The sequence below is a fragment of the Mus pahari genome, chromosome 22, assembly GCF_900095145.1.
Source record: "Mus pahari chromosome 22, PAHARI_EIJ_v1.1, whole genome shotgun sequence".
Taxonomy (NCBI): domain Eukaryota; kingdom Metazoa; phylum Chordata; class Mammalia; order Rodentia; family Muridae; genus Mus; species Mus pahari.
The window spans coordinates 47,510,016-47,521,507 of NC_034611.1; the positions used below are offsets into that span (position 1 = coordinate 47,510,016).

General features: G+C 47.2%; 1 protein-coding gene across 1 annotated transcript; it reads right to left on the minus strand.

Annotated features, from left to right (window-relative positions):
- Positions 1-646: 646 nt before the first annotated feature.
- Sigmar1 (sigma non-opioid intracellular receptor 1) lies at positions 647-3,563 on the minus strand. The gene is made up of 4 exons (XM_021221993.1): positions 3,306-3,563; positions 2,980-3,180; positions 2,754-2,846; positions 647-1,736 (listed from the first exon to the last, which is right to left on the minus strand). Exons 1-4 carry the CDS (start codon positions 3,454-3,456, stop codon positions 1,510-1,512), a joined length of 672 nt encoding a protein of 223 aa, XP_021077652.1. The 5' UTR covers positions 3,457-3,563; the 3' UTR covers positions 647-1,509.
- Between the last annotated feature and the right edge of the window lie 7,929 nt (positions 3,564-11,492).

Genomic DNA, 11,492 nt, shown 5'->3' on the forward strand with positions numbered 1-11,492 from the left:
CGTTCACATGCACATATACACAGTTAATAATGATAAAATAATTCTTTAATTTGATTTATTTATTTAAAATAAACATTCCTTTTTTTTTTTTTTTTGGTTTTTTGAGACAGGGTTTCTCTGTATAGCCCTGGCTGTCCTGGCACTAACTCTGTAGACCAGTCTGGCCTCAAACTCAGAAATCCGCCTGCCTCTGCCTCCCAAGCGCTGGGATTAAAGGCGTGCACCACCAACGTCCGGCCTCAGCCGTCTTCTAAGGGTGTGGTTAGCACAGCATTTGCCCAGACTGCACAAAGCCTTGGCCTTAATTCTCAGCTCTAGGAAGTGGAGGCAGGAGGTTAAGTTCATGGTGAATTTCAGTATCACATTGTAAATTCTAAGTCAGCCTTATATTGGGGGGGGAAAAAACCCTTTGGGTGTGGTCGGGCTCACTTCCAGTTCCAACACTCAGATGCCAACAGCTGGCAGAGCTGAGTCTAGCCAAGGGTTTAACACCACCACCCCTCGAAGGCTGACTCCAAAGGAATTCTTCAGCACACTCCCTTCTGTCTAAACCTTGTCTTACAAACTGGACTGTACCGGAGGCCTTGAAGTGCCCCAGGAGGCAGCTGCCTTCCCTACTGTTTATAGACACACAAGGAAACGGAACTGTTTAATATGTTTTTATTAACAGAGAGAGACAAGAAGACAGAGATTGCAACAGATATGTTTGGAAACTGATAGGGTGTGCACACACACATATACACACACACACACACTAAAGGCTTCTTTTGGAATGGGGTGGCTCCTTGGACCCAGCCTTACTTCTCCAGGACCTCTCCTTGGGAACTGGCCCCGGGCATTAGCCAGCTTTCCCATTCTAACCCCAACAAGGGTCTCCTTGGTGGAGGTCCGTCCTTCCCTTTAGCATCCTCTACATGCCTCTGCTTTCCCAGCTGAACTGGTTGCCGGGGACAGGGAGGACAAGCCAGGGGGCACTTGCATAGCAGGGGAGTGGAATGGAGATAAGGCATATGGTGAGGAAAGGGATGAAGGGAAGGTATCATAGCTGCAGGTGAGGGGATCTCCCAAGGGCAGCTCCTCTTTTCCTTCACCAGAGATTACTACAGGAATGAGGCATCAGGGTCAGGCAGAGTGTGTAACATCTACCTCAACCCTTAACCCCAGAGCCCTGAATAGGAGGCTCTGGGAAAGCCTGAGTCAGTGAGTCAAGCTTGTGATGTGTGTTCAAACATGACTGGTCCCCTGGAGTACATGTAGAGGACCCTCTCTGGATGGATGTGAGTGCATGATCTTATAGTACATACAAGTCTTAGCATCTCTGTGTCTCATTGGCTTCCCAAGAGCTGTGTCTGGATGTACACGTATGTATGTCCTTCCTCAATACAGCAGGTACTTAATATCTGCATGGTATACGCTGCAGTCAGTGAATATGAGTTCCAGCGAGTAGAGAGATGAATGTGTTCCTGCCCGCTCCTGTCCATCCACAGATCTTCCTTCAGGCCCGGCTGGTCAGGAGTCCTGGCCAAAGAGGTAGGTGGTGAGCTCAAGCCGGAGGCCCCGGGCATAGGCCCGAAGGATGTAGAAGAGCGTGAGGTAGTCCTGGGTGCTGAAGACAGTGTCGGCTAGTGCAAACATCAGGGTAGACGGAATAACACCCCGGCCGTACTCCACCATCCACGTGTTTGGTCCCCACTCCAGAGCTGTTGCCTCTCCAGGCCCATGCACAACTGTCTCTCCTGGGGGACAGACAGGATAAGAAACCTCATGAGGAGCCCAGCTCTGCCCTGGCCTTCTATACTATATTTGCCTAGTCTATGGGCTACTATGGAGAGGAGGGGAATGAAAAGACAGTTTCAAGAAAAGAAAAAGTTCTTCTACCTTACTGGCCAAGTTGTTTGTTTGATCAGAGGACGAAGACCAAAACGCCTAAATATTTCAATGGCATTACCTGGCTTCTGGAAGGCTACCCAACCCAGCTACAGGATAATGTATAGAATTATGGCATCTGCATTTCCAAGCCTCAATCATATCTAGTGGAAATTCTGTGTGGTTACAGGGCTTGCTAGGCTCTCTGAAAATAAGTGCCTGTTCAGTCACAAAGTTTGATGCTTAACCTTACACCAGCAAGTCCACATTTTTTTTTTTTTTCTTTTAAACAGATTCAGAATTCCATTTAAAAAAACACCACCAGGAGTTTGGCTCAGCTGTGTCCTGGCTCCTACTCCAGAGGACCCAGGTTCACTTCCCAGCACCCACATGAAGGTTCACAACAGTCTATAACTTCAGTCTCTGGGATCCGATGCCCTCTTCTGGCCTTTAAGGCACCAGGTAGTTAAGGTGTTGGTGTGTGTAAGCAAAACCCAGACGCATAAAAACAAATAAAAATTTGAAAACAACAACAAAAATACAAAAACCTCAAACAGCCATACTAGTTTTAAAAGGATGGGAAACAAATGCCTGACTTAACTTTTGGGTGTGACTGTCGCCCAGACAATTGCTGGAATAATGGCTGGGTTAAACAGGATGATTAAAAAAAAAAAAATCAAGCTCTCTATGCCTGGAAACTGCCGTGTTCTGTTTCCCTTAACAGTCGAAAGCATCAGGGTTCCTAGCTCGACCCTAACGAAACACCTGTGGCTTACCAGGGAGAGAAGGAAGGAAGTCACTGGTAGACTTTGTAAACACACCCTATCCACGTCTTTCGCCCTTCCCTAGCTAGAGGACGCCCCCTCGATCAGAACTTCCCTACGCACCTGGGTAGAAGACCTCACTTTTCGTGGTGCCCTCTTTCCATTGGTGGAAGGTGCCAGAGATGATGGTGTCAGAAATCTCAGCCCAGTATCGTCCTGATTGACAGTAAAATAGACACCGACCATCAGGGAACTCTTGTCAACACACGGCCCAGCCAAACCTTGGAATGGAGGGCACCGGCCCTCGAACAGTCCCAGCCTCCCAATCCGACCCACTGCCAACACTGACCCGAATGGCCATGGGAGCCCAGGGCGGTGCCGAAGAGCAGCACGTACTCAGACAGCGAGGCGTGCAGAACACACATGGCGCCCATCCAGCCGCCCGCGTTCACAAACACCCACTGCAGCTCCTCATCCGGCAGCACGTGGCCTGGGTGCAGCCTCCGCAGCTCCACGATCAGCCGAGAGAAGGCCAGCTCATGGTCCAGCCCTGATGCAAAAAGGAGAGGCGCGGGTGAGAACATCCCCTGGTCCGAGCTTGGCGAGGACCAGCCCTCGGAAAACGCGGCTCCGCTCCGTGTCGGCCCACCCCTCTCTCCGCCCTCACCGGCTCACCCGCGTACTGTCGAGCAAGCTGCGCTATTTCTTCTCTCGAGAAGACGAAGTTCTGAGTGCCCAGCCACAACCAGACGGCCTGGATCAGCACCGCGATAATAGTCAGAACCAGGGTGATCCATGCCCACCGCCGTCCTGCGGCCCACGGCATCCTAGCGGGCAGCCTGGCACCACCAACGTAAGACCAAACTAGGGCCACAGGCTATGGGTTCACGACTCAAAAGCCGCTGCTTACGGTCGCCCCCGCCACCGTGGTACGGCTCGCCGGGGCCAATCGGAACGTCCGGGTCACCTAGCACCGCCCTCTGGATTGAACCATTTTCTAGAGGGGAGAGCGTAGGGTTTAGTGGCGCGGTCCGTAGGAGAAGTGAGAGGCGGGGCCTCGCCTCCTGGCTGCCAACCTGAACTGTTCAGTCTTTGGTGTCCCCAAGCGGGGAGACCCAGAATGGACTGGCCCACCTGAGCTAGAGAGCCCAGAAGTAGAGCTTTCTAGGTCTCGTGATTGCTAGCACAGAAGCCGGTTGAAGATAGTGCCACTGGGAACCTTAGGAAAGACCTTTCCGAAGCGGTGGTATCTGAAATGTCCAAGAGAGAGAGGGGGGGGGGGATGGGGAGGGAGAGGGAGAGGGGTCAATGGGAACTATTCCAGGAGTCAAAGAGCAGAGGAGTGTGAGACAGCATACATACATATATGTATATATGTATGTGTACATATATATGTAATATTTTAGACAAATTTAGCTGGCCTATAGACTAGGGTGGCCTCCATGCCTCTCCAATACTGGGGTCAGAGGCACGCACCACCATGCTTGTTTAGCATAGTGTTTTCTCCGATCCTACGATTCATTCTATGTTCTGAAGCACAAAAACGTGAAAGACTTTGAAAACCAATAGATTTGTTCACTGGGAAGCTATGGGATTCGATGTTGCCGCAGAATGAATCTGGGCTACATAGAGGAGGGGAGCAAAATTGGACTAAGGTCTAAGGCAGAGAGCCCATATGTGTCAGCATTTAAGAGTATACATTGATAGCTTTATCTGTAACATAGAATCAATTGAAAAAGTATCTGCTTCATAGCCCTTCATTGTGATTAACATTAAATGAATTAATATTTTAAAGTAATTAGTGCCTGGCACTTGGTTAGGATTATACGTGTTAGTTAGAAAAAGGCAACACAAGACATGTATTTCTTGTAATTCTAGAATGTGGGAAGTAAAGGCGAAAGGATCAGTAGTTCAAGGTCACCTTAGCTACAGTCAGCAGAGGCCACAGGAAACCATGTCTAAAGCAACAACAAGAACAGCAGCCAAACCCATAAAGGAACTAGAAGAAACTGGTCTTACACACTGAACTGATGGAACGAAATCCGCCAGGCAAATGTAAGCGAGGGATTCACAAAACATGGGGAATGGCTTTTCATGGCATTTTTATGTGGCAGAGACATTTTCTTTTGCTCTTGAGCGACCAAAGTACATTCTATAATCTCTGTAGATGGGGCCATGTACTAGGTGGTTTTATTCCGGATAATAAAATGGAAACGGAAATGCTGTTAAGGCATTTTCAGGTCTAGTTTCTAAAAATATGTGAAATCTGGAGGCTGGAGAGATGCCTCTGTGGTTAAGAGCACTAGCTGCTCTTCTGCTCTTCCAGAGGATCCTGATTTGATTCCTAGCATGCATATGGTGGCTCAGTTCCAGTGGATTTGACTCCTTCTAGCCTCTGTGGGAACTGTACGCACACGGTATACTGGCATACATGCAGGCAAAACACCAATACATATTTTTTTTAAAAAAAGAAATTCTGTCCCCTCTCTTTTCACCTTTGCCAATTTCAGAAGACTTATTGTTGTGTGACAAAATGTTTCCTGAGGAGACACAACACACTTCAGATAGGGAACCCATGACAATCGAAATTACAGATATCACCAAAATCCAATTTGGTGAACCAATGAGTTTTATTGGGGTTACTTGCTGGACTGTGGGCAAGGGGTTACTTGCAGGAACAGAAATCAGAGTCAAAGACAGCTGCATCACCAATGCCCAGCCCAGCATGGGTGACAGCTCACAAAACCTGGGAACAGCCTGAAGGCAGCAGCTCTACAGGTTGTAGAGTGTCCTTTTCAAGCAGCTTGGCTAGTCTCTGTTTCTTCGGGACGGCTGGTCTGGTCCCAGAATACTTTTTTTGCAGCTTGGCTTCACTTTGTCTAAATGGGACTCTCAGCATTTATTGCTTACTATGGCAGGGAGGAGTCTAGTAAATTTGGTCAGTTTCAGGGACTTCCTGAAGCTGTTTTGAGTTGGTTTCCTTCCTGCTAAAGGAGCTTCTTGCAGGATGGGATGTTTTAATACTAGGAGAATAATATAATGGCTCTTCTTGGTCATCAACTTGACTACATCTGAAACTAAAACTCAAATGACTGGGCACACCTGTGAGGGTTTATTTTTTATTTTTTATTTTTTTTAATATTTATTTATTATATGTAAGTACACTGTTGCTGTCTTCAGACACTCCAGAAGAGGGCGGCAGATTTCATTATAGATGGTTGTGAGCCACCATGTGGTTGCTGGGATTTGAACTCAGGACCTTTGGAAGAGCAGTCAGTGCTCTTAATCCCTGAGCCATCTCTCCAGCCCTATTTTTTTTTCTTAATTAAATCATTTGATGTGGGAAGACCTACTTCTGAGCCAGATCTTTGAGATAGGAAGATAAATTATTAATTTTGGACCATACCTTCTGCTGGCAGCCTATATAAGGGACATAGAGGTAGGAGACTTGCCTTCTCTTTGCAGGCTTGCCTTTGCTCTTGATGGCAAGTCCATTCCTTCTCTGGCTTTAGAGCTTACTTCTTTGAGTTTCCAGCATATTCTGAAGACGGGCTGAGATATTCAGCCTCATGGAGTGAACAACTGAATTCTTGGACCTTCCATTGGTAGGCAGCCATTGTTGGATTATCTGGGCCACAGCCTTTAAGCCATTCTAATAAGTCTTTGCTCTGTTGCCTATCACTTGCCCATGTTGCAATATATTGTACAGCAGAGACCAGAGGCCGGGGAGGTGAACTGTTGTGTATTTGTTTGTTTTGAGTAATCTAGTGGAGGATGAAAGGTTGAGGAAACATGTTTTGAAACAGTTGCTGGCTTCTATGTTATCCCTAAGTTGACAATTTTCTAAGACCATTGAGACCCTCCTAGTTCATTCCTCTTTCATATTCCATCATAAATACAGTTCCTCATAAATAAATAATCCCACCCTCTCAGCCTTAGCCACTAGCTGTGTGATAGGCAGAAACATGGCTCCAGTCTATATGACTTGGGGTATGTGATCTTAGTTGCTGTAAGCAAACGATACCCAGAGCTCAGAGGGCCTTTCCGTAGCAGGCTTCTGGCCCTCATTCCATGTAGAAACAGTTTCTGAGACTTCCAGACCTACAACTTCCCTCTCTGATCTTTCAGCCACCTTCTCAAACACAGTCCACTTAAAAAAAAAATCCTATAGCTTTGAGTGACTCATGGAGGGAATTGAAGGGATGAGAATGACAGCCATCTTCTCCGAATGTCGCAGCAGAGGTCTTATATCTGGGGTCTGGGAGGGAGAGCACCAGGTAGACCCTATCTAGACCATTGTTCTCTTCCCCCCGACAAAGGGATCTGGAAAGACACAGAAAAGGAAGAGCACCAGGAGTCAGCATGATGTAGAAGCATGGGTGTTCCTGTGGAGATACAGCACCACCGTCTAGTCACTGAAGACAGCGGGAAGGAATGTCTGTTCTGCTTTCCTGCCCTCATTTTCTGCTGTACTTTAAGCAGCCACCGGATTGCTTAAACTCACATTTCAGCCCCTGCTCTCTGGCCTCACATAATGGCCTCTTCAGATTTCAGCCTGAGAATTCTAGGGCAGAGATCAATAACCAATGACCCAATTTTTGCAGCTCAGTTGCCAGTATGCTTGGCTCTGCTTAGCCTGCAAAAAATAGAATGGCGATACCTACCTATAATAGCAGCAGTTGGGAGACTAGATTAGAGGGAAAGTAGAGGTCTAAACTTGTCCTTTTACATAGAGAGTTCAAAGCCAGTCTTGGAGATATATGACTCTGCCTCAAAAGGAAAGGAAATAACAATGCCAAAAAAGCTCCCTCCAAAACAAGAAAAATACACCACCACCACCACCACCACCACCACCACCACCAACAACAACAACAACAACAACAACACACTTTCTCTGGGTGTCTTGGAAAGATGGCTCAGTGTTTAAGAGTATTTATTTTTCTTGCAGAGGATTCTCAGTACCCACATGATGGCTCACAACCATCAGTAACTCCAGTTCAAGGATACACGGACATAGATGCTAGAAACACACACACACACACACACACACACACTGGAAAAAAAATCATAAAGAGAGAAAATACATATCATGCCTTCCAGATAGAGGCTACTTTGCAGTCTAGGGATCACCACATTTATTTGTTTCTTTGTTTATTTATTTATTGCCCCTTTTGTTTGGGACAGGTTCTCTCTTAATGCTTAATGTTGTGGTAAACATTTAATATTAACATTTAATATTTCTTCCCGCCTTGGATCATTTAGTCCCCAGATATGTTGCCTGTGCCCTGGACTGCTCACCGCCTGACCCTACCTGTTCTTGGGGGTTGGAGGTGAGGTGGTGCAGAGTGACCATCACAAACTCTGGGAGCAGTGAGAAAAGCCCCAGAAAACTCTCTGAGCCCTGCTGCAGGCGCCTTTAATTCCCTCCACCCGGCACCATTGGTCCCAAGAAAGCATCTCTTCTAAACAGCAGCTTCCAATTGGCTGGCATTGTCTGAACCAGCCATCCTTGGTCTCTTAGGCAGTCCTCAAATTAGGTCCTCTTGCAGGAGATACTTTTGTGGCTGCGCGACACCCGTTGTTTACATAGAGGTGGTCCAGCAGTTCCTGCTACATATCCACCTCTTTGTTTATAGATTTTGACAGCCTAGTGGTAGCTGGGTGCCATTGCCTAGACATTGTTGACCCCACCTTGGAGGATTCCCAGGATACTGGACTGTGCCAGTCTCAGGTTGTCCTTTCTTCCAGGATCTTACCTGTCATTGACTACCAGCCTTCAAAGAGATATCAGTCCAGAACCATCTCACACACAGGGGAGATGAGGAACAGCCTACATGGTGGTCTCATGGATATCTGCCATCCATGCTTTGATCACACCATTAGGAGGGTCGGAATCAGGATTTTTGGGAGTCATCAGAACCTGGAGGGTCGCCTTATTTATGGAACGCTGCCTGCAGATATGCTGTGAGGGACACTTAAGCAAAATAACTATTAGTATGAACATTCCTCCCATCATAGCATAAGTGGCTATCCACGAGGGGCCAAACAGCCTCTTAATATTGTCCCACACTTTTCCTAAGAATCCAGCATCTAGGGACAGCACAGATAGTTTGGTCACATTGAGGTTGGGAATATTTTCACTTAACAGCCCATAATAGTTAAGGGATTTGTCTGACCAGGTACATTTAAGATACTGAGCCAACTGTTGTGAGGCTTTGAGGAGCTATGTACCTGGTGAGGGGTTAGGCAAATTGAGTGAAATCTGGGTTCACATGCCAGGAGAGACATGTCCCTAATAAGGGCCAACTCTTCTGCAAGTAAGTCAATATATTGTTGTAAAATGTGATGGTTTGATAAAGATGTTGATTTTACCTCCTGTGCCTGCAGTACCTCAGCTGACTTAGAGACTACAGCATTGACAGTCTCTGCCATAGTGGCTGTCTGGGTCAAGGCAACAGCAGCTGTTGTTGCAACGGCAATGCCGGTAGTAATGCCTACAGTGAGGGCAGCTGTAATACCAAATTCCCTCTCTCCACAGTGTAGCAGTTTTGAGTCTGGGTCATCAGAGTGACAACATGAAAGTGAGACTGGGATTTATCACAGGCATCCAAACAGCAGCTGGTTCCCTCATCGGGAAAGCCATTGATAAATACCCCACCCAGCAGATGCTCAGGAGACATCTCATTAGAGCAGTCAAGGCTGTCTCTGAATATGTAGGTATTAATAACCAGAAAGAAAAAGGGACACACACACTGGGGTGGTTTTCCAGCCAACCTGGCTGCCAATGGTCACATTCATGGCGGTTGCCCCCAGTCCACATTTTCACCGACCGGTTTATGCTGAAATATGTACCATCAAAGAGACAGCCACATTTTAGGAGAGTAAGGGAACATAAATCAAGACAATTAGAGGGGCTACAAAAAATCCCAATTGCTCCGAATGGGGTCATACTGGAATCTAATGGGATTCCTGTTAAACATAGGGAGTAATATTGGCAGCATCATGTGAGGTAAACCTCCACATGCCATGTGAGGTTAGATGACAATATCGGGTAGTCCCTGGGAAATTTTACCCCTAGTGCAAGCTGTCAGTGCTCCCAAGGGATAGGAAGTCCCACAAAAGTGGGCATTTGAGGGACCCTTGGGCAACAAGGCAATGTTGGACATGATATGCTTGGGCAGATCCTTTGGGGATTAATGATCAGTAAGGGGAACATGAAGTTCCATGCCTAACATGATGCCATAGGTTAGATTAGCATAAAACTCACCTGTGGTCATGTTGTGTAGTTGGAGACAAAAGGCAGATGGAGGAAATATTGGTGGTAAAGCAGAGAATTTCCTCCATGGTGCCTTCTAATCATCATGCAGTAGTGACTAAGTCCATGAAGGACAAACTCAAACTCACATTGGAAGAGAAAAGAACAGGGTAGACTGGGGAGTTCACTGCCACAGGAAAAAGAATGGGGCACAGGGACACCAAAGCCAAGAACTCATTTGCCCTCCCAAGCTGAAGAAAAATTAATAAACATAGTATGTACATTACATCTCCACATCCTGGTCTTCTTCTGGCTTCTTCATCACCCCCTGGTCCATAGCTGGGCAACACCTCTCAAGTACCCATATTGATGCAGTTGTGTCCTAGGGGAATACACAAGCATAGCCTTGCTCCTTGTCAGAAGGGAAGTGGGCAGTTGTCATTGAGAGTTTATTGGGTCTCTCCATATAACCAATGGGAGGGGAGTGTCCCTTGGCAAAAATGCCCAATGCTTGTTAGCAGGGCTCAGCCCTTTCTCATCGAAGGAGAGAAAGTTCCCATGGAAGAGGACCTCCACCATGGCTAGGTGTGGATCTCTTTTGGATTCTGCAGAGGTGATCTGAGCAATTGCTCCCTTCACTGAGCGATTTGGTCTTTCTACAATTGCTTGACCTTGAGGATTATAGGGTATCCCAAAGGAGTGGCTGATCCTCCATGAGGATAGGAAGGCTCTGAACTGTTGAGATGAGCGTATTAGGTAGGGTTTTACTGCTGTGAACAGACACCATGACCAAGTCTTATAAAGAACAGCATTTAATTGGGGCTGGCTTACAGGTTCAGAGGTCCAGTCCATTATCATCATGGTGGGAGCATTGCAGCATCCAGGCAGGCATGGTGTAAGAGAAGCTGAGAATTCTACATCTTCATCTGGAGACTGCTAGGAAAATATTTGCTTCTAGACAGCTAGGATAAGGGTCTTAAAGCCCACAGTGACACACCTATTCCATAGGCTTAGACAAACCATCACAGTGAGTGAGCATGTCCATTGTTAATCCTGAGTGTCCAAGGCACTTCCATTACAAGCATTGTTGATTTCATGGCTTTAATAGTATGAAAGGCCTTTTCTCTTGTCATGGTCACTGCTTATACAAGGGCCTAGCAAGAACCCACCACAGCATGTACATACATAACCTTACCAAAGACTGAGTAGTGGGAGATTTGCCAGATTGCACTGGGGGGCAGACCTCCAGGGTCAGTTCCTGATCTGCCAAGGGGCCCCGACGGAGCAAGAGGTGCACGTGAGAGAGGCACGGGGGTGGCCAATGGAAGGCAAAGCCCCCCTACATTACCACAGAGTTAAGCTGGGGGTGCCTCTGATGGGGCAGGAGAGGAAGGGCTTCTGAGTGAGGGACCCGGGACAGCAAGGCTAGAGGGCGGCTTGGAGCCTGATGGCTGGCGGCCTGGAGCAGAGGTGCTCTCATCCTCATCACTAAAATCAACCTGTTTGCCTGGAGAAAGTGGCACTGGGTCAGTAATGGAAAGGTGAACCTTGGCCTGATCCTGGCAGTGATTGTTATGGGCGGCCACCGCTGCCTCTGGGGAAGAATT